The sequence below is a fragment of the Conger conger genome, chromosome 16, assembly GCF_963514075.1.
Source record: "Conger conger chromosome 16, fConCon1.1, whole genome shotgun sequence".
Classification (NCBI taxonomy): domain Eukaryota; kingdom Metazoa; phylum Chordata; class Actinopteri; order Anguilliformes; family Congridae; genus Conger; species Conger conger.
This window is the reverse complement of record NC_083775.1, coordinates 28,885,074-28,902,539: the sequence shown is the minus strand read 5'-3', so window position 1 is coordinate 28,902,539 and position 17,466 is coordinate 28,885,074. Positions and strand designations below refer to the sequence as shown.

The following is a 17,466-nucleotide window of genomic DNA, read 5'->3' as shown; positions in this document are numbered from 1 at the left end:
AAGTGAAAAGTTCAAATAGGGTGAATGCTTCCTGAAGGCACTTTAGAGCTTTGCATCTACATTTGGAGCCAGGCACCGGCTTCTGGTTTCTGCTTGTTGTGGGTCTCTTGCTCTGTCCCTAAGTAAAGGGCTAAATCTGGCACACATTCACTGATGCCCTCTAAGTGGTCTGTCTATTCACATCCAGGCATCTGATGGCTCAATTAGCCAGTCCGCACCTGTAAACAGATCCCTCCAACATTCACCGTCAAGCACGGTGTGAGGCAGCTCGCGTTTCCCCAATCCTCTACCACAGCACTAAAGCGAACATGTGTCACGAATAAATAAACCAGCGTGGAAAGACCGTAAGTGGATTAGCCAGAAAGAGATCAAAGCGCGGTAATGCTTCTCCTCATTTTCATACAAAATAGCTTCCGGTCTTCGGCGCAAGCCCACACCGGCTGAGTGAACGAGGACGCCGCGGATGTTAGCTTCTCTAGCGCAGCACTGGGGAAAACGCCAGCGCGTTAGCCCTGCGTTAGTGCCGGGGAAGCAACTGTGATGGACCTGTGTCATCGCTAGCCAAGCGCTTCATTTCCCACAACCTCGTTATTTCTCCCGCGAGACTCTCGTCTTTCAGCGTTGATGTATTCCGCAGCTCCGTGTGAAGGAGATGCATGTTACCTTTCTGTCTTTCTATGTCTTTTAGCATCATTTGACAGAACTTTGAGTCAGTGTGTAAAAGAGAATGAGAGAATGGACCCACACTTGGTTGCCTCTTGCAAAATTGATCTTTTGTCAAATTATTCAACAGGTTCACATTGCACCGATGCAGTCGAGGTCAGGCCTTGAATGCTAATATGCTGTAACACCTTGACTAGATTTCACAGCGAGTCAATATGTTACAGTTAGAGGTTATGCTAGTCCAGTGATAATGGCTTTACAGTATGAAGGACACCTGCCTACAGTACTTCAGTGAAATGCCTGCAAAAGAAATAGACTTATTGAGGTTTATACACCCAGTATCCAGACCTGGGTCAAATACGTAATTGTTTTGGATTCAATGCTTTTTCTATGCTTTACTGTGTCTGGTGTATTGGAACCTATTAAATACTTTGAAAAAGTGCAAACCTCCCCTTCTGGTCCTCTTGGTTGGCTCAATATTTGTGTGCCTATTTATCAAGGTTGCCAATAATTCTGGACCTGACTGTATGTGCTTTAAAGGATAGAGACACAAGTAATGTGCCCTTATGTGCCATAGAGGACAGAGACACAGCTAAAATGTTCATATTACTACTCTGGGGGGCAGGTACAGAGGTAAGATGCTCATATGTGCTGTAGAGGATAGTGACATGCTCATCCGTTAAAATGTTCATATTACTGCTGTGGGTGACATGAATGATAACTAAATATCAGCCCACTGCTGCTACTGTATTCCAGTAGATACTTGGATTAAGAAGTAAGCAGACAGATAAATAACTAATGAGGAGACCTGGGGAGTTGGAGAAGAAGATTAAACTAGCATTAAGAAGCCGCTTGTTCTCAATTAAACAGATTTAAATGCATCTGTAGAGTGCCGCAGAAAACACAGAGCAGCTTTACTATACCACGGAGACGGATCTGCTTCTCTCTCTCTCTCTCTCTCTCTCTCTCTCACTCTCTGTCTCTTTCTCTCTCTCTCTCTCTCTCTCTCTCTCTCTCTCACAGTCTGTGCCTAATATTCTGTCAATACAGTATATACAATTTTGAATTTTTCAGAAGGTATTTCAGTCATTTATTATTAACTTGTATCCTTGTATTGGCTGTGATTCAACCAGCATTTGTCCTCAATTTTGAGTTCACTACGAATTCAAAGTTAAAGAAAAATGTTGATTCAATTGAGGCCATTGACTTAACCTCACTTATCTGTGGGACCATCTCTGGGACCATGTCTGTGCGCCTGCGTTCCGTCCTGTGTTACCGCCGGTGTGCTGAGGCTGCTGTGTTGCTGTGCTTTTTCGGCAGCTGGACCCAGAGCACACCGGTTTCATTCCAGTGGAGAACTTCACCAGCCTGGTGGAGCACCATGAGCTGCGGCTGGACCCCTCCAAGCTGGAGATGCTGTTCGCACTGGTCCACAGCAACGAGGAGGGGCAGGTGTGCTACCGGGAGCTCATCGAGCTGGTGAGATCCTACAGCGGGGCTGGCTGGGGTAGGGTGGAGGGGAGGGGAGGGTGAGGACAGGTCGGGGCAGGCTGGGGCGTGTAAGTGTGGGGCAGAGTTGGGCAGCCCAATGTCGGTGAGGCTGTGTTGGGGTGTCATATGCTAACCAGAGTGAGGCTACATTCAATAGAGGACCCACTTTTCTGCAGTGTTTTAATGCTTAAGTGCTGCTGAATGGAACATCCAGTTGCATACCTACCTGCTCAACTGCCTAACCACAAATAATAATGATTTGTGTCCCATAAATGCTAAATGTTTATATTTGCATTACATTTATTGGTATTTATTTCTTTCAATGTGCACATTCAAAACATTATTAAAATGTAATTGGCATGTAACCACCATAAGGTTTCTCATTAATAGCATCAGGGTTTTTTTGGCAGTATGTTTGTGAGACCTGGAGGCTGTGCCGTATATATGACTTTGATGGACTTTGTAACAATACATGTCTTCAATAACTTTTTGGGGAACGTCCATTGTCTGACAAGAAAATGTGAAACTAACCGGAATATTTCCCAACACCTTAAAATATTTTGTTTCTGCTTTCATGTCCTCCTTACAAAAATATCACATTTGATATGCCACTGAGATGCCGGATATAAAAGCTAAACATCTTCACCAGGTGGTCATACTCACAAATCAGACATACCTTTGAAGTCTAGCGGTAAAAATTGAAAAATGTTTTGAGTGAACTTCTTATTCAAGAGCAAACCTCCCTGAAGTGTTGCAGCTTTTGAATGTGCACCCTGGTCTCGGGTGAGGGAGCGGAAAGGGTCCTTGATCACAAAGGACTGCATCTGTAATGAAGGTGCCATGATAAAGACTGAGAGAAAGTCCTAGAATGTTTTTATGATTGACTCATTTTTCACAACAGAGTTCCAATTTGCGAAACTTCACGCAAAATGCTACACTGCTCATTTTGAGCCCAGAATCCAAAATTGGATGCAAAAATGAAACTTACTTTCAAATAAGATAGATCTATCATGCAAGTTCACTATTCACAGCATTGCAGTTATTTCCAGTATATTGAAATACAGTTATTTTACAGTCAAAGTGTAATCATTGGTTGATTTTAAAATACAATAATAATCATCAAATTATGCAGTCGGACACAATTCACGCTAATCAAAACAGATAATTAAGGTGTCAGTTGTCATATTTCGATTATTCAAGTTTCAGTGAACCTGTCCAAGATGTGTTTCTGCCTTTCACCCAGTGCATGCTAATTCATGTAAGTTCTTTACATTAAGAGTTTTACATTGAGGAAATTTGTAGTAAAAATAAGTCAAATACAGTGTAAAAACAATAATATTCTTAATTATAACTTAATTAGTATATACAGTACATGTTATGTGCATACAAATGAGGTAATAGATAAAACTTGACAAACTTTAGACAAAAGTGGGACATTCACATTAATCTTATAACCATTGACAGTTGCTTATGTACGCCTGTAGCGTAGTGGTTAAGGTACATGACAGGGACCCGCAAGGTTGGTCCCCATCCCGGTTTAGCCAAAATGAGATCCGCACAACTGTTGTGCCCTTGAGCACACGTTGTTCTAATCAACTGTAAGTCACTTTGAATTAAAAGTGCCAGCCGAATAACTTGTACTGTTATGTGTCTAGTATTTGCTTATGTGAAATGACAGTGTTCTGAAGATCATTATATTAATTTTATTCGGAGATAACCTTACCCAGGGCACCACACTGGCTGTTACATGGACCAAAGTGCAGAGAAGCAAATGCAGGAACCACTCCACTCTTTTCCTTTCCTTGCTCCTGACCCAGAAATGGATCATGGCCCTTAAATGTTCATTTTTGGAGCTATAAGTAGAAGTTAGAAACTCCCAATCTTTCCTTTGAGCAAAACATCTGTGCATCCTTTGCGGAAGTATTTTTGAGGAAAACCTGACTTATAAATGATCAACCTGTGGACCCACTTCTCACCATCTGCTACACGTCTAGCCTCTAACTGATGTGGCCTCAAACTGACATCTGAAGGAGCAAGGACATCCTTTTCCATAATTCACGTTTTCTCGACCTCCCCGTCTTCATTTATTTTTTTGAGGAGAAAAATAGGCGATTGGAATGAGCCCCAAGAATGAGCGACAATGGAAGGACCAAGGGCAACTGAAACACAATGACAAACGAGAAACAGGTGACAACAATAATTACAATCGATGAGTTCGTAATCAGTTCACGATAACGCCTGTGCTGCCCTCTGGTGACAAGCAGGGACCATGACCCTGTCTGCATTTTGAACGTCATAAACCTAAAGCTGAATATTTATTAAGTTCGTCTTTGGCTGGAAGCCTTGTTCAAGCCCCCGACAGCAGTGCCGCGGCTATGGTTTAAAAGTTTGACCTTGTGGTTAGGAGTGTGGTATATTAGTCCTCATTGCCACCTACTGTGCATAAGGTAATTGGCTTTTTTATTGTGCGGCGACAGGCAGTATGTAAAGCACAGACTGATGGCTTCATCCTTGCGCTGGGGGAAGTCCTGCAGTGACCCGCTCCAACTGCAGCCATTAGAAGGCCGGAGTTTTGCTACTGCACCACGGTCATTACGTTACATTGCATTGCACAGTCGTATATTATGTGGCTGGCGCTTTTATCCAAAGCGACTTGCAGTTGATTAGACTAAGTGGGAGACAATCCCCCCCCCCAGAGCAATGCAGTGTTAAGGGCCTTGCTCAAGGGGATTGAACCACCAACCAGTCATGTACCTTAACTCCTACGCTACAGGCTGTCAGAACATGCTCGCTCAACATCAGGGTCAGGAGGCAGACCTTTAAGCCTGCAAGTGGGTGTTTTGCATATAAGCAATGGTTTTTTCCCATGTTTATGGAGTTAAGGAGACGATTTTATATTACATCATTCTTTACAGTGCTATGTTTTGAAGTGTTTTGTGTAGGCAGATTCTGTTTAGGAATAAAGAATTATAACCAGAGTTATGAGTCACCCGCTCTCTTGACAGCGACATTTCCGCCGCTAGTTGTAGTAAACTATTTATAATTCAGTTTGGCAGCATAACTCAGATATGCCCTGCATTTCATTAATACAGGCAGCTATCTAAGATGATTTAAAAGCCCTATTTTTATGTGATTTATAAGTTTTGCACTGAATCTGTGTATGCTGGACTTGGTAGCCTGAATGGATAGAGATATACTGCCCTTGGTGAAATGAAATGCACTCTTCAAATTCTTCTGATAACACCACATCCATGTAATCACCAGGAGCCTAGTACTGTAGTCCAGGGAAGAGATTGTGTGTGTGTGTGTGTGTGTTTGTCTGTGACCATGTGCCTGTGTGTGTGACTGTGTGTCAGAGTCTACAGGGCAATGATGCACACAGTGGGTTTAACTGAGCTGTTAGCCCGCAGGATCTGAAAAGGGATTTGACATATTCTACTTTGTTACTCAAGCTTGATCCCAGCCAGAGAGTTCCACCAGCCTTGCCTTCTGGCGTGAATAATAAACGTCAGCCAGATTCATGCGCCGACATAGCCAGTGAAGTTTACGCTGTAATGTTTAATAACAGCACCACAGCGGAATAAAATAAACAGTGTTTGTGTACGATCAAAGCGGTTTTTGACAGCTAGTAGGCAGGCTGGGCTGTTTGCGATTTTTAAGGACACGCACACTGCAAGCCTGAGAGTGAACCAACGATACTCTGAAAAAGCCTGCGATTTATTTCATGAAGTAACTTGAATGAATCATGCCAAAGACATAAATTATTTAATGCTTGAGCGGAACTGAAGGCAGCTCTGTGGAACTAGAAACAATGGGCCAAAAGCAGTAAAGGCTCAATTTGGTTTATGCCTTAAATTTGGCAACAGTACGATAGTCATTTTTAACTGCATAACCTCTGCTAGCCCCTTTTCTGGAGCAACTTTCTGTGCAGCCATCTGTAGACGGATGAAGTCCGGATACAATAAACCTTTTTCCGCAATTCTGGCTCAAAATCAACCAAATTTTTCATCCTTCAGAAACAGATTTTGTTCATCAATAGGCCAACCAATGTGCAAAGAAAAAAATATGCTTGCCATATTTCAAACTCAGCACCCATTGAATCCAAACCAGCATCTATACTGTAACCCAAGCAAGCCTGTATAGAATGCTGTGACCAGCGCTAACACACACAGCTGACTAGCGCTAACACACACAGCTAACCAGTGCTAACACACACAGCTGACCAACGCTAACCCACACAGCTAACCAGCGCTAACACACTGAGCTGACCAGCGCTAACACACCGAGATGACCAGCGCTAACACACACAGCTAACCAGCACTAACACACACAGCTAACCAGTGCTAACACGCACAGCTGACCATTGCTAACCCACTCAGCTAACCAGTGCTAACACGCGCAGCTGACCAGCGCTAACCCACGCAGCTAACCAGCTCTAACACACACAGCTGACCAATGCTAACCCACACAGCTAAACAGCGCTAACACACACAGCTGACCAGCGCTAACCCACACAGCTAACCAGCGCTAATCCACACAGCTGACCAACACTAACACACACAGCTGACCAATGCTAACCCGCACATCTGCCCAGTGCTAACATACACAGATGATAGCGCTAACACACTGAGCTGACCAGGGCTGACATACACAGCTAACCAGCGCTAACACACACAGCTAACCAGCGCTAACCCACCGAGCTGACCAGGGCTCACCCACATGCATGACTGACCAGTGCCAGCTGATGGGGGGGTGGAGGTTGTCACAGTGCCAGTTAGCACAGTTAAAATCAATATTGCAGTGCACCACAGGGGTTGAATGAGGGTTATAATTATCCATCCATCCATCCATTATCTGAACCCGCTTATCCTGAACAGGGTCGCAGGGGGGCTGGAGCCTATCCCAGCATACATTGGGCGAAAGGCAGGAATACACCCTGGACAGGTCGCCAGTCCATCGCAGGGCACACTCACCATTCACTCACACACTCATACCTACGGGCAATTTAGTCTCTCCAATCAGCCTAACATGCATGTCTTTGGACTGTGGGAGGAAACCGGAGTACCCGGAGGAAACCCACACAGACACGGGGAGAACATGCAAACTCCACACAGAGAGGCCCCGGCCGACGGGGATTCGAACCCAGGACCTCCTTGCTGTGAGGCAGGGTTATAATTATGCAGTATTATTATTCTATTAATTAAATAAAAGATAATTAATCTGGGTGACAGGCACACTCTGTCCTGGACTGGATCCCCGTTCTTCATCCCCAGTATGCATGATAGCCTGTAGTTGTTCCTAAGAAAGTATTTCTTATGAAGATAGTAATGCAGCATCAGAATCCTAACTGCTTTAAAAGACCTTGTGGCTAACAGAGCACTGGTCAGCACTACTCAGTGAGGGTACAAACTTCATTACAGATATGCTAAATTTAATAGGCATGTGCAAAATGGGGCGGCATGGATGGCGCAGTGGGTAGCACTGCCGCCTCACAGCAAGGAGGTCCTGGGTTTGAATCCCCGTCGGCCGGGGCCTCTCTGTGTGGAGTTTGCATATTCTCCCTGTGTCTGCGTGGGTTTCCTCCCACAGTCCAAAGATATGCAGGTTAGGCTGATTGAAGAGTCTAAATTGCCCATAGGTATGAGTGTGTGAGTGAATGGTGTGTGTGCGCCCTGCGATGGACTGGCGACCTGTCCAGGGTGTATTCCTGCCTTTCGCCCAATGTATGCTGGGATAGGCTCCAGCCCCCCTGCGACCCTGTTCAGGATAAGCGGGTTAAGATAATGGATGGATGGATGGATGGATGGATGTGCAAAACGGGCGATTCTGATGTGCCTATGTGTGGACCCAGGCTCGTCCTTTCTTCTCCTGTCCTCCTGCGGGGAGTCCAGGCCCCCAGTGCGTCTGTAGACGGGATCCACAGCTTCTTTGGACCCCTGAGCAGCCAGTCATAAAAAAAGACAACCCTAGGCCAGCCCTATAGGGTTTCTGTGGCCTAAAACAAGAATGAATGGGCCCAACCGTACAATTAAAATGTGTTCCAAAGAAAGACCCAAGAAACCAGGTGAGGTGAGATGACTGTGTAATCAGCTGCTTTAATTGATCAACTAAGTGCCAAGTAGCAACAAAAACCAGCCGCCATCCCCCTCCCTGCCCCACACCCCCTAATGCTTCCTGCCTTAATTTGAAATTGACTGTATTTGTGTGGCTGCTTTGTTTGTTGGTTGCTTGCCAGTGTACAGATGAGCCAGGACAGTCAATGCTAAGTTTTCCTAATCCATTACTGGTAAATGGCATGAAGGGGAACACAGCTGGTTGGCAGGGAAACAGAACCTTTCCATAACAAAACTGCTTTGTCATCTTGGCTGCTTCGTCGGAGCTGTTGGTTTTGTGCGTAACTTCTTCTCCTCCGGCTATTAGCCCACACTATCATTTGATGCACATTTTCTCAGTTGGACATTTCTCCTGGAAATGTCAAGCAGTATGACAGTTTCTTGTTGACTTTTTATTAAAATAGTTTTTTCTGTCACTGGGAAATAGAGAATTACGCTCCCTTTTGGGAAACAAGTATTTTATAGTCCACCTCTGAAGTGCATTTGCGAGGCGGTTCATTACGAGGGCAAGTGCTAATTGAAACTCCTTCAGCGAGCGTTGAGTTGGTTTGAATGTCAACTCTGTTATTACAAGTAAGACTCAAGTAAGCCACTCGTGTTGTCATGCCTTTTAAAATATTGTCTTCACTTTGTACCCAGCCTTATCGCTTATGTAGGACACAGATAATTATGCGAAATAGATCCACCTTAATCATAAAGAACAATAATATATTTACTACCTTGCCCTTTTTTGCGGCATATGTTCGTTCCCTGGAGCCAGGTGCCGAATTCTGCTTTCTCTTTTTTCGCCTCCTCAACACGAGTAGTAGCATTCCCTGGACGTAATTCTCATGCTAAAATATGCAGGTCTTTAGCAGTCAGCCGCCGCGCATCTCATCACCGCCTCGCAGATACGCCAACGGGGGCCAGGTTATCGTCGCGCACCAGGCTGGACGCACTCATTGTTCAGCTCCACGCCGGAGTCGCCCAGTATGTGTCTCTGGACTGCCGCACTCTATTAATAAATGCGTCTCAAGTCGCGAGGAATTATAAGCCTTCGGAAGCGGCATTTTTCAGTGGAGGAAATGCTATGCCAAATTCATCAGGAATGGCGGACAATAGTCAGGTGCTGTAGTACGACGGTAGCGCGTTGGACTAGACTTGACAGGTAGCGCAATGGCTAAAAAGCATCACAAGCACGGAGCTGCAGGTTAATTTCAGTCTGCTTCCGTTTGCTCTCTACCAACAGGCTATGTTGCTATTATAGCTAATTGGCGCTATATAATAGCTAGACTCCTTACGTCAGGACAGGACAGGACAGGGAAGACGTAATGGTAAAACAAATATTATGAGAGATCTATCAGAAATAATAATGAAAAGGGTTGTGCAGGTTACAATCCAAGTTATTAAACTAGCTGGTAAAATAGACATAGATTAGTGCATTTGAAGAAATATACACTCAGTGAACACCTTATTAGGTAGACCTGTACACCAGCTTGTAAATGCAGATGTGGTCAAGAGGTTCAGCTGTTTTTCAGACCGAATGTCACAATAGGGAAGAAATGTGATCTAAGTGACTTTGACCGTGGAATGATTGTTTGTGCTAGACAGGGTGGTTTGAGTATCTCAGTATGAGTATCTCAGTAACGCAAATAGCCAGGCATTACAGCAGTGGTATGCAGAACATACCACTACTGAACACACAAAATGTGTTAAACCTCTAAGTGGAAAGGCTACGGCAACAGAAAACCAATACGTCTAGAAAATAAGTTTAATAAAACCTAATAAAGTACTCACTGAGTGTACAGTTCAGTTTTAAACAGTTTTATTTGTATAGTGCTTTTTACAGAGGCACTGCCAAAAGGATGCTTTACAGAGGAAACGGACAGGAAAATTGGGTGAATACCAGGCCTGAACTCCCAAAAAGCCGCAATCGAGATAAAAAAAAAAACTCCAGTGGGAAGAAAAACACTCAAACAGCGCAAGAAAAAACTTCCCAGCAGGAAGATATCTTGGTAGGAAATCGGCTACAGAGGGGGAGCCCATTCTCCCTGGTGTAATAAGACAGAATGTATGGTGAAATATATCTAATGAGAGATCTATCAGACATAATAATGAAGGGTTGGCCAGGTTACAACTGGCGGTATTAATATAAGTCCTCTTGTAAATACCTGAACGGCCGTACAATTTGGAGATGTGTCAAGGCTGAATTAGTGCAACCAGACAATAAAGCACAACAGGAATCCAACCTGGAGGTTACAAAGGCACGGACCATTTCTTTACCATCGTTCAGGGGCAATATCTGCCAAAATAGATGTTCTTTGAGTGAAAGAATGCTGTTCTTATAATGTGTGGGCCTGAAAGACAAGATCTTAATCAATAATAGTAAAGAATGTGGTACTGCCAAGGCAGGGACAGATGGAGATCAGACTTGGCAGTGTTTCTTCACCAGGTGGAGATGGGTTTTGAAATGCAGTGTTGCTGCACCAGGTGTAGTTGTTTTCTGACAGGCAGTGTTGCAGCACCAGGTGGAGATGAGTTCTGACAGGCAGTGTTGCAGCACCAGGTGTAGATGTGTTCTGACAGGCAGTGTTGCAGCACCAGGTGGAGATGGGTTCTGACAGGCAGTGCTGCAGCAGCAGGTGTTGATGGGTTCTGACAGGCAGTGCTGCAGTGAATGTGGTGTAAAGAACATTAGGATAGGCTTCCTGGTGATATCCATTAACAGCAGGCTTCTCTCTCTTCTAACTTGTGCTTCTGGGAGAGGAGCTGTCACATCACCTTTTCTCTTCTCCAGAAATTCACCCCGATCTTGGTGGCACTAACTTCGTCGACGCAATATCAGCGACACACACTGTAGCTTAAATTCAACACCGGCCACATGTTTTAAAAAGGTAGCTCTTTTTTTTTAGCAGCGAGGCCAAAGCACAACCTCTAAATCTGCAAGAGTAGGCCCCGTGGGAAAATCAAGAGCCACTAAAGATCGAAACATTACAATGCATAATTTATTAGCTTAGCAGATGCTATTATGCTGTGTAGTTTACAGTGCATATAGCTCACATTTGTACAGCATTGTGTTTACAGAAGTAATTAATGCCAAACATCTTGCTTGAGGCTGCAGCTGCATTAGCCCACCTGGGATATGGTGAGTGAGCCAGGATTCTTGGTCTGAGCTTTTTTTTTTTTTTTAGCTTGGCAGAAAATCACGCAAGACCACATTTCTCCACCTGAGATTGTGATCAACCGCCGGATACCTGATACCTCCCTGTTGTCAAATTTGGAAAAACGGCCTGTCCTAAGTGAATGAATTGCCCCCTGGGAAGATTCAGTGGACAGACGAGGAAGGAAAGGAGCTGTGCTGCTATGGGTGATGCAAAATGGAGGCACTGCAAAACCCTGACCTGTAATGGACCTCTGACCCTTGACCTGTCCAGATTGGACCCCAGGGAAGGCATTATTAGATCTTCCAGGAGGATGCAAAAAGCATTTTCAGCTGAGGAGGTATCACAGGGAATTCCAGGCAAGAAATGCATTGTTCTAGCTTTTTCATGTAAGTTATCACAAAAAACACCAAATCCTGAATTGACTGAGACTGGCTACTGAAGCAAGAAAGAGGGGAGTAATTCGGTTCAGGTGCAGTCCAGATTAATTCAAACAGAAGTCAAACAGAATTTGACTTCCTTCCTACCTTCAGATAAAGGTACTGATTTCCTGAAATTCAGCACCTGTCAACAACCTATTTTTTGCCTCTGTACCAGAAAGAAACACGTCCTCAATTTTCAGCTATTTAAACTGGATACACCATGCATTGTGGGTAAATTTAAACTGGCAGTGTAGTCCAGTGTTATTATCTCCATCCCTGAGATTCCCAGTAGCAGCCATTTTACCATGACATAATAAACAAGTCCAGGGCTCAACTCAGCAAGTGAGGATTCAGGAAGACTTATGGACAACATCCAGGGTATTTAGGATAAGGTCAGCTCACTAATTTCTTCAACTGTTTTTCTCTTCCCAGATGTGTTACAATTACTCTAATTGGGCTAAAATCAAGCAAAACTATGACATATTGTGGGATACATTGATACGTTGCAAGTGATGAAATTGAACCTTGATGGCTGGTCTATCAAGACTTGCTAAACGTGCTGAAATGTATTTAATTCTAATGCTCGTATAATTTGACGAAACTGAGGAGCACCAACGAGCTCTATTGATCTCCCTCTGCATTCCACGGCCCGCCCCCCACTACACTGCAGTAATTACACTCTCATTCCTGTCTGTGCTGTTTGGTGCAGCGGGGCATTAAAATGCAGATCTTACTCCCCAGATATTCATTCAGCCATGTTCACGATAGAGAGTGTAATTTCCTCGATTGGGCATTTTGTCAATATAATAGCTTTATTGTGTTTGTTTTTTATTTTTTCCTGGAAAATTAGCTCGGTGTGAGGAGCTGATTTATTTCTTTCCCGGCTCGAATAGAACGCAGACAATAGAACACCGACTTTATTTTCCCCAGTGGAGACGGGCAGAAGCATGTAGATTCATTTCAATGGGGTTTCTGCGGTACTCGTAATTAATAGATAAGGAATATATTTAGAGAGAAAACAGATCCCTTCTGAAAGGGAGGACAGCTTCAGTGCAAAAAGCCATCAGTGTTGCATAGGGCTTGTCACATAGAATTGAGATTTCCAATATCAGTGAATATTTTAGTATCTTTTTTATTGCAAAGACACACTTGTGAGTGTAACTATCTGAATGTGTGGTGCTGAGATTCTTTTAGTGATTATTATTGTTATTAAACAGTGCTTAATAAGGAGCACTCTTCTTTACTGTAGCTATCTCCTTAACTACAGCGCTATCCATGTTTTATAACACTTTTCTAATTCTACTTCTCCAACACCCTACACAAACGCTTTTTTAAGAGGTTGTGCACATCGATCAATAAATAGTGGTTCACTTTTAACTCAAATAAAATAAACACCCATAAAATGACTATTATTCTTTGACTGTTTTTGTGTTGTATTTTCTTCTTTTTATTTCTGTTTTTATTACTTAAAAGACACTTCAAAACAAAACTAAGGCGAAAAACAAAACAGAAATAAAAAATCTTTATTTCCACTGTATGCTGCTACTGTTACTATTACTACTATTACATTACATTACATTACATTACATTACAAGGCATTTAGCAGACACTCTTATCCAGAGCGACGTACAACGAAGTGCAGATCAAACACAAGTACAAGTGTGAACTAGCACTGTCCATCCATTTTCTTTAAACTGGTTATTACTGGTCAAAGTCAGAGGAGGACTGGAACCTATGTCAGCATGCAGGAATGCACCATGGACAGGTTGCCAATCCATCACAAGGCCCACATACCATTGACTCACACATTCATACTTACGGGCAATTTACAATCTCCATTTAGCCTACTGAATGTCTTTGGACTGTGGGAGGGAGCCAGAGTACCTGGCAGTGACCCATGTGGGTATGAGGAGAACATACAAACTACATAGAAAGGCTCTGGGTCTGGATTCAAACTTGGTACCTTCTTGCTGTGAGGCAACAATGTTATGCACTGAACCACTCGGCTGCCCCTACTACTGCTACCACCACTACTGCTACTACTACTATAATAATAATAATAATAATAATAATAATAATAATAATGGTAACTCTCTCCTCAGATGAGCAGTAAACGTTCCAGTAGTTTCCGGCGGGCCATAGCCAGCGGGCGTCGGACCTTGCAGAGGGACATCCTGCTGGATGAAGCAGGCCTGGGTGTGTACAAGCGCTTTGTTCGCTACGTGGCCTATGAGATCCTGCCCTGCGAGTCCCACCGCCGCTGGTACTTCCACCAGAACCACCTGTGTCCGCCGCCCGTCTTCATGGCTGTGATCACCATCATTCAGGTGAGCCTGTGTGCATGACCATCACTGTCATTCAGGTGAGCCTGTGTGTATGACCGCCAACAGCGTCATACATCACAATAAAACAGTCATAATTAAAATAAAAAAACAATAACTTTTTGACAATTAAAGTGTCAATCCGTAATGTTTTCATATCAAAAAAGAGCATATTAGCTTCTCATAATGGAATTTTGGTTGCCATAGTGACATTCCTAGCCTGTCTTAAAATGTGATGATGCGTAACGAGCTACAAGCTGAAGAGCAAATGTCTAAAATCCAAAACACGTCTTTAAAATGAGGTTTTATACGTTACTCAATATTATTGTGTCAGACAACATTGTTAGTTGTCTCTTGGCTTCTTTCACCAAATATGCTACATTAATAAAACCTGATGTGCTCCTCTTAAATAGCTTTGTTTCAAATGGATCTCTGGTATTCTGAGTCTGAAAATGAACTTGTGACTCCCAATAGCCACAGATGTTGCTAAATCCACCAAAACTGAGACATCTATTGGTCATCGGTTCCTCTTCCCCACAAGCCTCCATTTGCATGTCGAGGGGTATCGGTTAGCGTCTTAATCAAACAGGACAGAAGTCTTTCTGCTTTCTTCTTTTGCTCCCAGGAAGATTCCCACCCACTGAGTCAAGAGACTTATACGAAATCAATGTTTCAGAAAGGGGAGCATGAAACAAATAACCCTGGAGCACTCATGGCGCATTAAAAATAACTTTGGCAGAACAATCCCTCTGGCTCCACTAATTACGAGACTCCAGCGAGACTCTCTGAGCAATTACTGAGGGAGAATGAGTGAGTGTGAAGATAATGGCGGTGACTCTGCCAAATGAAGGCTGTCTGGGAGGATCACCCCGCTCCGGACAAGCATGGACCTGCATCAGGGGACGAAAATACCTCACTGGGTCAAACACGGATTCTGGATTCAAATACTTTTTCTGTACTTTGCTGAGCTTGTCTGGTGTTTTGCAACTGATTAGATACTCTCAAAAAGTACAAACCACTTTCTGGTGGTTCTCTTGGTTTTGCTCAATTCCACCAGGCAAAATCAGTCAAGCACAGAAAAGTATTTGAGTCAATAAAAATGAAAAATTTGACTCCCCACCCACCAGCCTGGCCAATATTCGGCCATCGCATTGACTTTTGAAAGAAATGCGTTTGTCTATTTCTTCAAATGTATGTGAAACTCAAGACAAGTGTTCCGATCGCTGAACTTGAACATAGACTGCTGAGCTGTCAATATGAAGAAGAAAAGAAAACTAAAGCTTGCATTTATTTGTAAGTCAAACCTAAAGACGAATGTGGACTGACTCCAGGCCATTGTATAGTCATAGCCCTCATGCAGTGCAGAGTTCTGTGGTTATGGTCCTGTGGTTATGGTCCTGTGTCTCTTTTCCCAGATCATCGTGTTCATGTGCTATGGCGTCATGCTGAATAAATGGGTGCTACAGACCTACCAGCCAGAGTTCATGAAGAGCCCCCTAGTGTACCACCCTGGTCATCGCGCCCAGGTGTGGCGCTTCCTCAGCTACATGTTCATGCACGTGGGGTAAGAGAACATCCACAAACACGGCCCTGCCCTCAAACTCGACCTCACTCTCACTCTGCATGTAGTTCACAAGAGTATAATGTCTCATGTTTGTCCAGGGGGTATTTCATGACATTACATTACATGTCATTTGGCTGACACTTTTATCCAAAGTGACTTACAGTTGATTTTGGCTAAGGAGGAGACAATCCTCCCCTGGAGCAATGCAGGGTTAAGGCTCAAGGGCCCAACGGCTGTGTGGATCTTATTGTGGCTACACCGGGGATCGAACCACCGAGTCATGTAGCTTCACCACTACACTACAGGCCGCCCTGTATTTCCAGTTAGTTTAATAAGTTCAAGCTTTCTTCAAGAAGTCAATCTCATTTAATTCAGGACATGTAAGGTTAATATCTAACCAAAGCTGCTTGTTTAGTTGACCAAACACGCACATCAGAACTTTAAAGGATAATAATCACTGATTGGGGAAAAGAGGTAGATAAAGAACCCTTAGGAACCCTTCAGCAAAACACTTCTCTGAAGTTTGAGAAAACTATGACTGCAACCTGTCAGGATATAGAAGACTTATAATATAAAACTATGAAATAGGCTAAATCAATAATCACATTGTATCATAATGAGCAAATATGTTCCATTACAACTGCAAGGATTTGAACTTACTGTTGGTCTACTCCATCTATATGGACAAAAATCTATAGACTCGGATTACAGAGTTCAAATATATTCATACTACCGAACAATCATAGTGAAAGTCCTCTCTTGGGGACGTGTATCAACTGTAAATGACTTTTAAATGGATTCATGCACACATTGCCCCCGGCACATTTATAGGATTATTCCATCACAAGAATCCACATATCCGCTTATATTATTTAGACAGCGTTAACTGTGAACGCTATGTCAATTCGGTTTCTATCAAAGTCACTTCAATTTTATCGGAACCGAGATGTGATTTCATTAGTCAAGATGGCCCCATTTTTAACCCCCTGCCACAATGATTCGGGAGTTTGTCGGAGTTTGTTGTATCGGTGGTTTAAGATCCCAGATGTGCTACCGCATAAACAAACATGGCTATACATCATCGCTTTCAGCTGGAAAGCCATAGTTATTCCACAGCATTTATCATAGTCAATTGGCTGAATCGTTAGTTACACAATTTATTAAATCCTGCTTTTTTAGATACTCCCTAGTACCTTTCATATATAATATGTAACTTAAACTGCTTTACATTTAGCACTAATATCAAAGCAAAGACAAAGAATTACAGACAAGATATTGCAGACCAAAAATAGAGAAGAAAATAATAAAAAGTCACTGGAGAAAATAATCAAAAACAGTCCTAAAAACAGTGATGCTCGATATAGTAGCTCAAATTGTCTAACATTTATTTCATTATTTACATCTCAAAATAAGAAAAAAATGAAAGAAAACAAACAGAAAAACAGTAGTACTTTGCCTTAAAAAGAAAGCAAACTGTGTGAAATGTTTGTGTACTGTGTAGCGCGTGCACATTGTTTTGTGAAATGTTTGTGTACTGTGTAACGCGTGCACATTGTTTTGTGAAATGTTTGTGTACTGTGTAACGCGTGCACATTGTTTTGTGAAATGTTTGTGTACTGTGTGACGCGTGCACATTGTTTTGTGAAATGTTTGTGTACTGTGTAACGCGTGCACATTGTTTAGTGAAATGTTTGTGTACTGTGTAACGTGTGCACATTGTTTAGTGAAATGTTTGTGTACTGTGTAACGCGT

The 17,466-nt window shown here is 43.1% G+C and overlaps 1 protein-coding gene across 1 annotated transcript in view; it reads left to right on the top strand.

The window, feature by feature from the left end:
- The first annotated feature begins 2,051 nt into the window (after positions 1-2,051).
- The window catches only part of LOC133114827 (rhomboid-related protein 1-like), a 40,981-nt gene continuing 25,566 nt past the window's right edge, over positions 2,052-17,466 (top strand). Inside the window, exons 1-3 of the mRNA XM_061224497.1 lie at positions 2,052-2,142; positions 13,932-14,156; positions 15,566-15,714. Coding sequence (XP_061080481.1) covers positions 2,077-2,142; positions 13,932-14,156; positions 15,566-15,714 — 440 coding nt within the window. The 5' untranslated portion in view covers positions 2,052-2,076. The remainder of the gene's footprint in view (positions 2,143-13,931; positions 14,157-15,565; positions 15,715-17,466) is intronic.